Source organism: Sphaeramia orbicularis, chromosome 7 (assembly GCF_902148855.1).
Source record: "Sphaeramia orbicularis chromosome 7, fSphaOr1.1, whole genome shotgun sequence".
In the NCBI taxonomy this organism is placed as follows: domain Eukaryota; kingdom Metazoa; phylum Chordata; class Actinopteri; order Kurtiformes; family Apogonidae; genus Sphaeramia; species Sphaeramia orbicularis.
In genome coordinates this window covers 23,754,260-23,769,783 of record NC_043963.1, presented here as the reverse complement: position 1 = coordinate 23,769,783, position 15,524 = coordinate 23,754,260, and the positions used below count along the sequence as shown (strand labels likewise).

The following is a 15,524-nucleotide window of genomic DNA, read 5'->3' as shown; positions in this document are numbered from 1 at the left end:
ACGTTCTTGGCCTCCTCCAAACGTGCACAGTGTTCAGTTCCAGAAAACGGGAGAGGAAACAGACGACAGTTGCTCGCTGCTCAACATGGCTGACACTCCGCTCATGTGTCTGCCCCCCCCCCCCAACTCCAGAGCCTGATCCGTAGAGGAAACTCTTGTATACACATGTGTCTTGATTATGCTACGTTGCCTGGTGATGAGGAGTTTCTGGTTGGGGGTGAAAGGAGTGGAGAGCGGATAATGGGGAGGAGGGCGGGAGGGGAGGGGAGGGGAGGGGAGGGGCTGGAAGGGTTTCTGCAGTTGCTTTGAATGAGATATTGTTTGGCGGTGGAACACAGCTGGGAAACATCAGGACACGTAGACTCTGAGCGTGCATACACAGTCATGCAGAAACAGGCACAGACGCAGGAGCATATACATGAAGTTATGACTACTCCTCAAAAGAAGTCCTTGTGTTTCCGTCCCATTTTTCACTGCTCTTTGCTTTAAGCTTTGAAAGAGACTCTCCCTTGTTCTAAGTTCTTGTAGTTTTTGCTCTGTTCCTCCAGTGTGGGTTTACTTGTAAAACGACTGGGGGTTTTGAAGTTGCAGACGTTTGGACAGCAGCAGTGTGTTGTGCAGCTGATGTCATGGGAGAGAGCTACAAGCTTATATAGTCAGCCCTTGACTGGTCAGCACTGAAACATGAGTCGTTGCCCAATTTCACCCTTCTTAACTCTGCTATTTCTTAGTGTGTGGGGGGGCCGAGGGTGGAAACGGACACACACCAATTTATCAACTTGGCTGGCGAAAGTATTCAGATGCCAACATGTCTCCAAAACATTTGGCATTTTTTTCATATTATTCATTGTATTCCCATTACGCCTTGTGCCTTGTAATGTGAACCATGTAAGGAGCTGACACAAGAAAACTGGGCCATGGGAGAAAGTGAGAGAACAAGTGAGAAAGAATTTGGGGCCTTGTGTGTACTGTATATTTATACTGAATCTCTTCCATAAATGAATATGCTTCCCTCATCATGTCCTTGTCCCTTCTGTCCAAAATAGTGTCAACCTGAGTTTTTGCTTATCTGCTGATGGGAAGCACCTTCCAGGCATTCTAGGTGAGCCAATTTTCCACATCTGCTCTTTATTACAAGTAAGGAAACTGTCAAAAAGCCACCAATGGTAATGTTTAAAATCCGTAACAGTCTGTAGGTTAAAGTGGTTTGGCAGGTGATGTAGCTTTTTGGATTTTTGGTTTAAAGCAAAGACAGTGTAGTGTGCCAAATATCTTCTGTGATCCACCTTCTAATAATCAAATCTCTTCTGTGCTTAATTCCTTTTCCTATCAACCCATAGTTATTAGCTCTAATTATTCCTTCCTCTACATTCATAAGTTCATAAGTTACATTGGCTTCATTGTCTGCACTTCAGAGAATTTATGGTCTTTTTTTGTACCTGTCATTATGCAACTCAAGAACATTCATCATGCCATGAATACTCATTTGTGTGTTATGTGTTCCAGATTTCCAGGTGGAGGTGCTGCTCGATAGCCGTGACCATAAGAAGAAAGGTGCAGTGAAGAGGGCTCTGTTCTTGGATTCCCAGCAGCCCTCGCTCCACAAGAGTGTGAGAGTGCGACATGGCGAGCGCGTGTGCGACCACAAAAAGATCTACCTAAGAGTACGTCCTTTTCTTACAAAATAAATAAGAAATATGTTACTATGAGATCATTTGTAAATTGAGTACCTGGAAAAGTGTGAACAAAAGCAAGTTTTCAAGATGCTGTATTAACTGTGAGAATCTGTTCATAAAATAGCATCGTTACACCACAGCTGCAGCATCATGTTTATTGCAAAATTATTTTTCTTTCACTGCAGGACGAGAAGGACTTCAAGGATAAACTCTCCCCTATTTATGTGGCCTTCAACTACAGCTTGGATCCAAAAGCAGCAGCTGACTCCCATGGCCTGCGACCCATCTTGAACTATCAGACCACCAACGTCATTGAGCAAAAGGTACTTTGACATGCACTCAACTTCACACAGATTCAGTGCAGATAACCAACCCCGGAGGCTCTGACTCTGGTTGAACAGTTTTCGCTAATAATGTACATGTGGGTCTGAGACTGTTTAGACTCAATCTCTGAGCTGATGATAAGAATATCCGCACATTAAGTTATCTTTGTGCTTATCACTGTCCAGCTTCTTGCTGAATCTCTCCTTTCCCTGGTGAAAGAGCAAGTTTCCCTTCGTAATTAAACTTATAAACGGATCTGTTGGGAACGGATCCAGACAGGCTTGAAATTTCAGAATGAAAATGTGGCACAGGGAAGGGTTCGCTGTTGCAGGAGTGGCTGCTTGGTTCTGAAATGGCACATGCTGTAGGTGTCTTGTTTGAGAGCAGAACAGGGTTGGTATATATTTCTGGGTGGGGCAAATCCTGGCTATTTGACCATCTGGTTGAAATCTTTTGGCATTTTGCCGGTTTTATTTTGCCATTGAGAAGGGCTGGGCAACTTTTCAGCTGTAGCACAGTGTGTACCATATGTGAGTTAAGCAATAGCCACTGGAGCATGTCAAACATAGTTTCATCTCCCCTCCCTTTTCACATTTCTTTTGCTATCTCTGTGTATTTCTATCTTTCCATGTTGGATCAAGATTGAACCCTCTTACTGATGTTCATCCTACATATCAAAGCTGTTGGGCCACCGTCAGATGTGGTCTATTGCTGAATCAAGACCTTGAGACAACTTGAGCTAGAATATCAACCTTAGACCTGAAAAAAAAAAACTTTTGCCAAACGCCCAAACGGGGCAAACCTGATCTGTGTGCGTGAGTGGGAGTTGTGTTAAACTGCCAAGATCTTTCATTAATCTTGCTATAAAGTAGCAGCGTAGAAACAGTAAAGGGTGAGTATTTTACCACAGCCTTGGCCTTGATCAGACGTGTGACGCCCTATTGATATCCACACGTGCTTTGAGAATGTGTGGCAGGTCATGTAACATTTCACTGACTCTGCCAAGGACTAACTCTTCTCAAGCCGAAGTGAAAATGAGAGATGGTTGATGTGCTTAGCGCAGTCTCACATAATGTTTCATCTTAACATATTCCACATGTTTATGTGAAGATTTATGGCATGAGGATAGATCTATTAATTCTCAAGTCGTGTCCAATGGCAAGCATTTGTTTGAAACCAGCAAAGATCCCAGTTGTTGCCATCTTTTTAGAACAGAAATTATGCATGAGCGCCCTCATTGTTCTTAAAATAATAGCATCTGATTAAGTAAGTCTGACTTTGATTAATGGACCCCATTCACTTTTGCCAAGTTAACATTTTGATTTCACTGCATGATGCTTGCCCTCATTATGTCTCCTGCTGATGTCAGTGGTGTTGTTAGAGTACAGTGATGGGTGTACAAACATATTCCTCCTGAACACAGACACAGAGATCAGGGAGCACATGGGGCCAAGTCAGCGCAGCGGTTACTATGGTGTCCTAAATTAGAACCCCTAGATGGTGTAATGACAAGGGGGGCACTTGGCTGTCTTTAATCTCTACCTCTGTTTCTATTTATTATCATCATCGTCATGAGCATCATCACACTGTCACAGCCGCAGCAGGATGCAATTTAGTAATCCGCAGGGTTTCCCTACTGCAGCCCTGCCACACGTTCAGTGGTCATCCACTTATCCAACAGTGTTTCTTTTCTTTTTCTCATTTTACGCTACACTGTAATCTTTGAACCCTCCCCTCTGCTTTTCAGGTCAACACAGTTATTCTATATCTCAGTAAGTTCCACAAGGCTTGTAACTCCGCCCTCTGTATATGATCATATACTGGTGTGGTTCGCTGGGTGGCGTAGCGTGTGGTGAAAATGTGGTTTGCCACATAGCGCTCTGATGTGGGATGTTGGTAAGAGCTGGGAGCTGGCAGCTTTGTGTTCAGCTCTGCAGGAGTATCTCCTCTGGCACGGGCCGGACTCTCCCCGTTCATCATTTCCTTCTCTTACGTTGCAAACTGGAAGCATGTGTGTGACAGGACAGCTGCTTTTAGGGGAGTGTGTCTATGCCTGTCATGAGCTCACTGAGTCAGTCATTGTCCCTCTGAGCCATAACATTGTTTTTAACAGTCTGATGTGAGGTGATGTCTTGTAAATAAAGGGTCCTGCAGTCCAGGTGTGTATATCTGTGGTGGTCGGGAGGAAGGAATGTATTAGTCATACCACATGTCGCATCTTGCTACACTCATTCTGTTGTCTCACTTAAACAGATATGTGATTTATCTTGTATGTCTAATTCACTTCACGTGTTAAAAAAAAAAGTGTTTTAAGACTGAACGCACTGTATGATTGTGACAGTCTGCAGCCCCTTTTAAAACATTTATTATCCCCAATGTTCATCTTTTAGGCTCAGATTCTTCTGGACTGTGGAGAGGACAACATCTGTGTTCCTGACTTGAAGCTGGCAGTGGTTGGGTGAGTCTGTTCATTTCCTCATACATTTATGAAAAAAGACCACATAGACTTAAGGAAATATGCCAGAATCCAGCGAATAATAGACGGTAAACTGTAAATGGGGTCACAGACACTGAACTGTTCACCTCTGCTATGCAAATGGGATTTGGGCACTAATGCATAAATACAGCTGTTTTTGTTGCTCAGCAGCTTTGTTTGGTTTAACATACCCGAAATGGACTGTTAATAGCCTCAGTGTTGCAGTAGACTGGAGGTACGATATCCTCTGAAAACAGGAAGCAGCTCTGTTGTACAGGTGCCATGACAGACAGTTAAGAGGAAAATACAGGAGAGATGAAAGGGATCTGTTTGGAAAATATGGGAGCTGTATGCCAGAGTCCCAACCTCGCATGCTTCTGAAGCCGTCAGGAGCACCCTGCCACACTTTGACTCAAGAAATCTGTTAGCATTTTACTCAGAAATAACAGCCTCCCCAATACTCCCTTCTCTGCTCTGTCATTTTGATTTCACATTCCTATATTTATCTAACATCTGCCTCTATTTTTTTTTTTTTCAATGTATGGCTGATCCATCTCATATGGAATAACCTGCTTTGAGTATGTTTTACTGTTGTACTCTGTCCAACTAGATAAAGCTAGTCGTAAAAAGTGAGATTATTGCAATTAAAATAATAACTTAATGTTTTTGTCTGCTGCAGTAATTTATGGACGCCTAATCATACTTAGAGGGTTTAATGAAATGACCAAGATTTAAGGGGATTAAAAAAAAAAAAAAAATCTGTCCCCTTTTCTTTTGTTCTTTCTATTCCTCTGCCAAAACACATAGGCTGTTAAAACAAGAGTCTCTCAGGGAAGCATTAAGGTTTTGCGGGGTTTTCTAATTTTAAAGCTTTGTTAGGTTAAAAAAGTGTGATGCCAGTTTGTATTGGACTATGGCTGACTGTCTGACCAGCTGAGGATTAGCTTCAGGAGTCTCCTCTTCTCTCCTTTTCTTCTCCTTCTTTGCTTTATGAGGGTGAGCTCTAATTAAAAGCGTCTGTGGGGCTGTCCATATGGAATTTCTCATTGTTCGTAGATGTGGAGGAGTATGTGTACGGAAAGGTGGAAGGAGAGAGTTAGTGGGAAGAAGGAGGTGTTTTATAGTATGTGTTTTTCAGCATGTATGACTTTATTATGGCATAGGGAAAGTTTTTTTTAATAGGACTATTTTGCAGCCCGAAAAAGTATTTGTTTTTATAAAGCCACTCTAATGCAATATTTACAGTGACTTATATTGTATTGAAGGGCATGTAATGTTTACTAGTGTAACTTTTTCTGATCTTTAACCCTATTAATAATCGATTCTGTTTTTGGTTGGATCATCAGGGACAGGAAGGAAGTCTACCTGGGTGACGACAACTCGCTGACCTTGACTTTCAACGCCAGAAATGAGGGTGAGGGAGGGGCGTACGAGGCAGAGTTGTATGTGGTGTTGCCTCCTGAAGCTGATTATATTGGTATCGCCCGAAATAATGAGGTGAGTGAAACACAACAATGGGATAACCTTCATTATGCTCTTAAAGACTTTCAACAGTTAAGTTAAAAAAAAAAAAATGAGGCATGACAACTGTTTTTATTTTTTTCCTCTTCTTGTCAGAGTCGGACCCAGTTGACCTGCAGCTACGATACAGAGAACCAGACCCGATACCTCAGCTGTGAACTGGGCAACCCAATGAAATCTGGAACCAGTGTAAGACTCATCTGACTAATGTTGTATTAACCCATAAAGACCCAGTGCTACTTCTGAGGCAGTTCAAAAATAGTTTTTTCTTGTATTTAACTTTACTTAAGTGATTTATCACCATTTGTTATACTATTATCCTCTGTATTTTGTTTTTTTTTTTTTACAGTAAAAATCTGATATTTTCCTGTATTTACTTTACTAATCATGTAGATGTTCATAAAAGCTCAGCTTAAAATTAATGGTTATTTTATCAGAAACAGAAAATGAAGAAAAGGTGACTTTTTCAGCAAAATCTCTCATTATCTGAACATAAACCCAGTGTCTCCATCCACTGTCATTGATCAAACTCCATGGGTTTTACTGGTGAATCAGTGTTGTAGAAGATGACGATATTTCCACGTTCACTACAGAGCCTTTGAACGTCCAAATGGCTCATATCTGATGACCATGAAAAGATGACAAACTGTATTTTACACCCATTATTTACCTGTATTGATAGGATTAGTGGATCAACAGATATTTAGTAGTTTACATCAGTAGATGGTTTTGGTCACCAGTGGCTGTTTGGGTCTTTATAGGTCAAGATGAGCCTTTATTGGCAGCAAGGGTAGCTCAAAGGTGGTGCTAAGAAAATAGCTGTTTTTTTAATTATATTTAATGTTAATTGATTGTCTCATTAGCAAAATATCATGGTCTCCTGGTCTTTGTTGGGAAAAAAATATGTCATCTTCAAACTGTATGCAAAGGGCACAGGAAAAGTGTTGGGACAGGAAAAGTGTTGTGACAGGAAGCACGACTCCATCTGTGCCCTCAACTTCCTGCTGGGCAAAGTTCCCCTCTTTAAAGATTGAGTCACAAACTGGCATGTTTTAATAGGTCTGTAGAGAACGACTGGCAAATAGTTGTTAACTGGGAGACCGCTATAAAAATACAAGACTTGATTGTTGGAAAATTCACTGTCAGATGCACCCAAGTACATTAGGAATGTGTTAGCAGAAGACTTAAGAGGATAGAGAGATATCAATCAGACAACTTCACTACACTTAAAATAAATTCTATGCTCTACACGTCAGTGTTGATATATTAGGGAAGGTTTAATTGGGCTTCTTTTTATAGCTTGTTTAGTACTAAGAGGTAGAATAAGATCTACCCTTCTGGGTTCTAGTTTTTACATTAAAACATTCATTAATTCTATGTTGTTTGATCTCTTTGCAGTTGATGGAAGGTCTTCGCTTCACAGTACCGAGAGTGAAGGACACACATAAGACAATTCAGTTTGATCTGCAGATTCGAAGGTACCTTTTCCTTCAATAGTGGCGGTCCTATAATTTAATATGTCTGGAGTCTAATTGAGGAATGCTTTCACAGCTCTTACCACATATCTCAAATGACCAATTAATCAGACTTTCTTTCTTTTTCTCTCTTTGTTCACAGTAAAAATGAGAATAATTCCCACAGTGAGATTGTGTCCTACAAGCTGGAGGTGGTCGTCCAGGCAGAAGTAATTTTACAAGGGTGAGTTGAATGTTGAGATTACCTCATTTGAACTTTTAGAACTTGATTAAGCCGTTTCCTCCTTACATATGTTCTCACTATTCCCTTCTCTTTTCAAGTGTGTCACGACCAGATAAGGTCTTCTTCCCACCGGCCAACTGGCAGGTGACCAAAAACTATGGGACGGAGCAGGACATTGGACCTGGAGTAGAACACATCTATGAGGTAATTCAGTGTATAGTTTCTGTGCAGAGTTTGAAAGCAGATCCTACTGTTCATGAACCAAGCTGAACTCTCAGGACTCCAGTGCAGAAAAGAAGCGCTCCACATTACACATAGTGATTTATTCTTATGCAGTGCAGATGGACTTTTACTTCAGAGAGATTTAAGTGCTCTTACTTTTGGTGCCTTATTTGTAGAATAAAAACATTGTTAGATAAAGTCTAAAAGCTTCAAAGTAAGTTTGTGCAGACGTAAAATATACACTCTGCTCTTCAAGCTTTCTAAAGTTTCACCCATTAAAGATGAAATGTATTTTTTTCCAGCTGGTGAACAATGGGCCCAGTCGAATCAGCCACACTCTACTTACCCTGCACTGTCCCCTCAACGTCCAGAGTAACCATCTCCTTTACCCAGTGGAGTTCTCCACAGTGGGCCCTATCAACTGCACCTCGGACCATAAAATAAACTCGCTGAGCCTCAAAGTAAGTCACACATGCACCACTGCCCACCTCTCAGGGTCAAATAAGGCAAAATCTGACAGTGAAGATCTCCCACTGATTCTCAGTCAGATGTATGATTAACAGGCACTGTCCCTTTAGTTGGCCCACACCCACCTCCTCCTCCCAGCTTCTCTGCCCCACCCAGGACACTAAACCCACCACCTCTTTGAAGTTTCAGCTCTTCCCTATGTTCAGCACAGCTTGATGAACCACCTCACCCAGCAATACGCTCCACTCATCTTCAAAAATCCAAAGTCGCGCCCACTTACACCAAGTTGTAGCTGTGGGATTCTGTGGGTAGAGCATTTCACTGAAGTTGTTTGTGTTTACATTTGAAGCTTGACAGATGTTGAGCAGAGATGCAAGTGGTCATCTGTCTTAGCTGTGATCTAATGTTTTTCCCCCCCTGGTGCATTGCTAAGTACTGTGTATTTCCACGGGGTTTCATGTGGAGGAGAGCTCACATGCTTCTGATTAATGACAAAAAGCCTCAGGGTCGTGCTAACATTAGGCGCTATATTGACAGAAAGGGTGGTGGTGTTCTTCTACCAAGTGAGGTCAGTGTATGTGTTGAACTAATGGGTTGTGTGTGTATTTGTGTATTTTTTTCTCCCTTTAGCTCCAGCGTACATCTACAGAACCACCCATTCTGGCTTTGAAAGGTAATGACCATCGCGTGGAGAAGAGAGAGGTCCACAGGAATCAACTTTCTCATTTAACTAACTTGGTAAGAGTCTTAGATTGGACTTGTTGTTTGTATGAATGAACATTGTTGGGCCAAAAGGTGAAGGCTAATGTAATAGGCAATAATTGGTTACTTTAAAGTGAGCGAATGAGGAGCTTGACTTCACAGTTTAATGTAAATGTTGTTATTCAGTTACACACTTTGGGTCACAACTCAGAATCCTAGAAGTTCAAACAATGCCTTTTGGGCCAAATGTCAAAATTTGGCCCATTGTCAAATGAAGTGTAAAAGCTGGATCTATTTTGGTCACTCTGACTTTGCTTTTATATGAGGCTCCTGGGAATGAGTAATTAGGTCATGATGTCATTAAAAGGGAGAGGTCAGAGGGCGCAGCATGGTCCCGTTGAGGTGATTAACATTAAAGAGCCTTTAGAAAGAGTGGAGGGGTGGGGAGGCTGCCAAGATGAGGGACATTGAAGGCTTTTTGTCAGTGATGCACTGCTTACTTCACAGATTAATATTGCTGTGTGTTGTGAGGCCCAGCATCCCCACACACTAGTCCTATTGACTGACCCAGCTGCAGGTAGCGACTGCCTGGGTACCTGCCTCCACCAATGAGGTCTTTGTCTGTACGCCTGTCGCTCCTAACTGTGCTCGTTTATCAAGCATGTCCAGTGACATGTTGGAATGAAGGAGCTCTTTCTCTCTTTTACCCTGTGTCTGCACTTTTGTTTTTTACGTAGGTGTTTCGTTATAAAAGCATGTTTAGTAATGGCTCAAGGTCAAAGGGTGACAAAATGACTTGCTTTGTCTATGAGGAAGTGAGCTGTACAATAACAAGAACAAATCACTGGCTTATTGTATTAGCAACAAAATAAAAAGCATATCAGAAGATATGCTGGATAGAATTTACACAATTCTTTTTGTTCTCACTAACATTTTATATATGAAATTATTTAACTAAATCAGCAGTTCAAACACAACTAATGTGCTTTATATCCAAAATTTTTAGGACCAAAAATAAAACAAAAAGTCTTACTATTTTGAGGCAGATGTGCCATTTACAGTCATGGAAAAAATTATTAGACCACCCCTTGTTTTCTTCAGTTTCTTGTTCATTGTAATGCCTGGTACAACTAAAGGTACATTTGTTTGGGCAAATATAATGATAATAACAAAAATAGCTCATAAGAGTTTAATTTAAGAGCTGATATCTAACCATTTTCCACAGTTTTCTTGATAATTCCCAAAATCACTTCAGTTCGTACATCAATAGCTATGGCATTGTACTGACAAAAACAGTGCTTTTGGGCATTCCATGTTTTCTTTTCTGTCTGTTTTAGTCACATGTTACACACAGGAGTTAGTACTTGATTGCATAACCATAGTTTTTGATGACTTTTGATCGTCTAATAATTTTTTCCGCGACTGCATGTTCTTGTATTAGGTCTGCAATTAACAAGTATATTCTACACAGTATTTTAACAAACTTGACTCAATGTACAATGATATTTTTCAACCACTTAATTAAGTATCTAATAGAATAGGGGTTACATTTTTGATAATTATCCTTTTCTTTGTGAATTAGATGACCAACACTTCAGAAACAATCAAAGTGATTCATAAACCCCGTCTATCTGTAAATTTAGTCAGCTGTTATTTTACGAAGTTAAGGGAAGAGCCTCCCTGCCTCCAAGCTCCAGACTCTGGACCACATAATCCCATCAGGGAGGATATGTGGGACCTGCATCTGAGGCATCTTTGGCACCAGAGCATGTTCATATAATTTCCACGAAACTTTGTGGCCCTGGTGTCCTGGGGCATCGAGGAGATCTACCAGAAGGAAGTGGCTGATACGCTCTCCGTCTGCTGAGTACCCTCATTAAGTCTGTCTAAGACTAAGCCTAAAGGAACTAGGCGGGTAGTTCTTCCATGTTTGCCCGACTTGGCATAATAAGTAAACTGATGTGCTCCCGCAGGAAACCACTGAAACCTCTCAGTCTGGGGGTGGTCTGGCTGCAGAACCAGTTTTTAAAACACGGTGTGAATGTCTTAAAATGTTGTATGTGCCAAGCAGCATTATGGGGATCTAATTAACATTGTGTATTCTACAGTCTTGAGAAAAATGGGCTGGTTTTAGTGGTTGGGCAATAATGTGGAGAGTGGAGCATGCTGCATTTTTACAGTCTCATGACATTCCTTCAATCTAATTCGAAGCAGCCGTGGAATAGGGATCATAACATTGGGCTCTTTGTTATATTTATTGGACCTGCAGCATTAACATGGCTGTTCCACCAGTTTCTACTTTTGCTTTTATTGGTTTTTCTTCTGTTTTTACCTTAGAATGTTTTGTGTGAATCCTATGCATGAAAGATTTGTGCAAGATAAGATAGTGTTTAACTGCTTTCTCTCTCTCCTTCCATAGTCTTGTTCAAATGTGGAGTGCTGGAAGCTCCAATGCACTGTGGGGCTGCTGGAGAGAGGGACGACCGCTATCCTCAAAGTGCGATCCCGCGTCTGGGCTGAGACCTTTATTGAGGTTTGTATGAGATGAACCTTGTCTTGCAAACTCACTATTGAACATGTTCATGTGTTTCCGCCAGATGACAAAGGCATGGCAGAGCAGAGGCTGTACGCTGTAGATTAGTCTTTTCTCACTGGCTCCTGTGTGTTTTCTCATGTCAGACTTTGGCAAGAAGCAAGTAGCCATTATTCATTAAAGGTTCAAAAAGGAAAATATAGTTATAATCTGAAATATGTGGCTGGCAAAGATTGTTGGTTGAAGTCATCAGTCTGGTTCTTTCTGACTGCCATTATGCAAAGTCTCACATATTTGCCTCAACAAATGGGATAACAGTTGCGAACTAAGAAAAAAGATTGCGATCGGCCTTGCAGACTACATTTTTTGCCAGTGTACTAGTTACTTCTGTCTGCCTTCCTACACACATGACCTTTATGCAGACTAATCACCTCCCCCTGTATGCTATAACACAAGGCATATGTGTGAATGTACTGAAAATTCATCATCTAGTGGACTCTAGACCCTCATAGGATTGGAATTCTACATGTGGTTGTCTATGGAAGAAACAGAGTTTTTATAGGGCTTTGTCGCCATCTAGTGTAAATCTAGTCAACTGCATGCATTTTGACTGTTGATCCCTCTTTCAGAGAGCTTACAAGCAGTATGTGCTGGAATGTCTGGCCAGATACAGTGTGGAGAAGATGCCCTATGCCATCCTACCAAAACATTATCCAAGTGGACACAAAAAGGTATTTGTCCATTAGATCTACTGTCACAGAACTATCTTACTGTAATTTTCTGTATTCACTTCAGACATGAAAATAAACGGTATTTCCTTTTTTAGGTGTTGACACCCGTGGTATGGAATAAACCAGATATAGAGAACTCAGTTCCACTTTGGATAATTATATTGGCTGTTTTGGTCGGTTTACTTCTTCTGGCTCTACTCATCTACATCCTATACAAGGTCAGTGTTGCTGTTAAAAAATGAAACTTTAACACCAGATCTATATCCGATCAAATGTCTGATCTTTTCTCTTCTTTTTTTCACCCTTTGTTGTAGTTTGGTTTCTTCAAGCGATCCGTCCCTTATGGCACTGCCATGGAGAAAGCACAACTCAAACCACAGGCTGCTTCTGAGGCCTGAAAGGCAACCAAAACTACCACAACCACAGTACCTGGCCATATGATTGCAATGAAGAAATGAGACTGAAACATTTAGAGAGGGTCCGAGAGCAGTTGTGAGAAGATGGAGAGACCACTGGAACTCCAATGTGCTGCACTAGAGGAAGACAAGAATCCAAAGATCTCCAAGCCAAATGAATGTTTTTTCTTTTCTTTTTTATTTATGTATTGTTTGTTGGTATTTTTGGACTGTTACCAAAAATAACTTTTATCAAAGTCACAGGTTGACTGACTCAAGGCTAACATTAGTCTCAACGAGAACAAAGTGAATGCGGAAGAAATAAGGCAACTGTCCGGCCAGTCTGTGGATGGAAGAAGATGCCTCTTGCGTTTCCTTATTTCAGCTTCTTGTGATGGAGAGTTCTTTAATACCCCTTTAACTGCCTCAATTTGGTGCTAATAACTTGATGTGTCCACTGTCACAGATGGGACGTGGCCATATGTTGCTTTTGGCAGGGGCTGTGAACCACCTCCTGGAGGGGTTTCAGTATATTCCTTCTGAACTCACCTTTTACTGATACCAGAGACCAATCAATAAGTGAAATTAAAAGCATTAACCTAGCTATAGGTAGATATCTGACCAGGAATTTGATAATCATTTCAACCCACTTATGTCCTGGGTGTTTCCCCCTGTATACGCTGGGTTTGGCTCCAGCACCCTGCAGTCCTAGGATCAGAGCGTATATTGACTGTTCATGCAAATGTTCTCTCTCTGCCTCAGGTTGGTGGACAGTGCTAGGCTGAGTTGCACTCAAAGGAAATCTACTGATGTAAATCCAAAGACACCAAAGACTGACTGACCTTCCTTTGAGTTATGACTTTAACTCCTACTGATCACTTTGTTTAAATTCTGTTTGTTCATGTTCAGAGTTACCAATGCTGGCATCGTCGTTACTTTGTAGTCAACTGGGATGGGACTGGAACCACCACAGACTTGTGAAACCTCACATTAGGCTTTAAGCAGTGTGGTGCTTCTGTTAACAATTACAGTGGTGTCTCCCAGAGAACATTTTTGCTGTTTTTTTTTCTTTTTTTTTGCTCCTACCGGTAAAGCACAGAGACCGAGTGCAAGGAAATGATGCTTTGGGGGAGCCACAGATTTGATAGCCATGACATAATGATGTCTTGAACCAAAGACATGACAATCAGCAGTGTTGTAGCCTTGACAGGTTTAGACAGAGAGCAGGCAGGATCATCACTCTTTGTGAGTGTGAAGGATCCATTTTCAGCTTACAGTGTGTGTTACTGTGAGATACTGTATTTTTTTTTTTTTTTAATTGTCTTTTGCATAAAGCCGCCCATGTTTAGTAAGATAACTATGTGGTTCAAGTCACCCCACTACCAAAAGACTACAGGGACTGAACATTAAAATGCTTTGTATTGGTTTCTTTAATTTGTCATGTACATGAATTTTATGTGCCTTAAGTGTAAATACTTATTGTCTGCGGGTTAGCGTTCAGAATGTGTGTATCTGCGTTTGCATGCATCTATGTGTGACTTTATGCATACATGCATTTGTGTGAATGGTATATTTATGAATGTTTGTTTTATGTATGAATTGTAATTACCTTCCCAGTGCTTAGTCCTGTTCATCCCAATCACCTCTGTAGCATGAGAATATAGAGGTTAACACATTCTGCACTCCTGTTGATTATAAATGCAGTCAGTATTCAGGAAGATCTGTTCAAGTGTGACAGTAATTCTCATTTTTCTAAAACCTCAGTGACATTTGTCATAAAAAGCCAAAAAAAAAAGTCTACTGTCCAGATGTGTTAGTGTTCTGCAGAATGTCATTGTGTACCTCTTGTAAAGGGATGACAAGTAGGCACTGGGAACAAATTGTTTTTTGGAAGTGCAATATTTATATTCACTCTTTTAATATTACAGTGCTTTTTGTTTTATGTTTTATTTGTGTCTGTGTTCTGATCAAACAGAACTTTGTTACATGTGGTGGTTTATGTGATAAAACTAACTCGTGTGTGGGATTCTGGCTTTTCACTTTCACTTGCTTTCTCACTAAGCAAATGCAGGTGTGACATTACTACTCTGAGATTTTTCCACTTGAGATGTAATCACCATTTCATTGCTGGTCCACTTTTTTTCATCCTCATGTTTTTGTACCACAGACTGACACAGAAACGCAGACTACAGAACATATCGGAGGTGAAATTGGGTATGTTGACATACCGTAGATTGATAATTTATGTGCTGTGCAGTTGCACCTGTTCAAACACCACAGTTAATATTAACCATATGTGCTACATTTTTTTGCGTCATTACTCTTCTTTCCATGTCCCCCCTCATACTGGACAGTGATTTACTATTTGTCATGGAAGCAGAACAAGCCTTAGCGTCAATGAAATCCGTATTTGATAATTAATATAAATCCTTTCATTGTCTCGATGAAAATTTTATACTGAACTCATGTCAGCTCATTATTTATAATAATGGGATAATTTCACTATTCCCTACATGGTTACATCAGGAGAAGGCACTGGTTTTTTATTTTATTTTATTTTTTTTTGTTTTATCCCATTTTCACTCTCCTGGACTTTCAAAAAGAAGTTGTACATATTTGTGATAAGGAGAGTATTTTGAGTTCAATGGATAACTGAAGTGTTGTGAATTTTTCTCACCCCATATTGGGGAGAACGTGTTTTGTCGGGGTTTGGATAAAAGGGTTTTTTCTTGGAAGTCAGTTTTTACCTGTTATGGTTTGTACTTAAAATAAAGTATT

General features: G+C 40.7%; 1 protein-coding gene across 1 annotated transcript in view; it reads left to right on the top strand.

The window, feature by feature from the left end:
- Positions 1–14,600, top strand: part of itga5 (integrin, alpha 5 (fibronectin receptor, alpha polypeptide)) — a 33,423-nt gene extending 18,823 nt beyond the window's left edge. The window contains exons 16-30 of the mRNA XM_030138988.1: positions 1,047–1,102; positions 1,507–1,664; positions 1,862–1,999; positions 4,391–4,458; positions 5,823–5,973; positions 6,094–6,186; positions 7,396–7,475; positions 7,615–7,695; positions 7,794–7,899; positions 8,220–8,378; positions 9,016–9,123; positions 11,507–11,620; positions 12,250–12,351; positions 12,447–12,569; positions 12,666–14,600. Coding sequence (XP_029994848.1) covers positions 1,047–1,102; positions 1,507–1,664; positions 1,862–1,999; positions 4,391–4,458; positions 5,823–5,973; positions 6,094–6,186; positions 7,396–7,475; positions 7,615–7,695; positions 7,794–7,899; positions 8,220–8,378; positions 9,016–9,123; positions 11,507–11,620; positions 12,250–12,351; positions 12,447–12,569; positions 12,666–12,749 — 1,621 coding nt within the window. The 3' untranslated portion in view covers positions 12,750–14,600. The remainder of the gene's footprint in view (positions 1–1,046; positions 1,103–1,506; positions 1,665–1,861; positions 2,000–4,390; positions 4,459–5,822; positions 5,974–6,093; positions 6,187–7,395; positions 7,476–7,614; positions 7,696–7,793; positions 7,900–8,219; positions 8,379–9,015; positions 9,124–11,506; positions 11,621–12,249; positions 12,352–12,446; positions 12,570–12,665) is intronic.
- Positions 14,601–15,524: the final 924 nt, after the last annotated feature.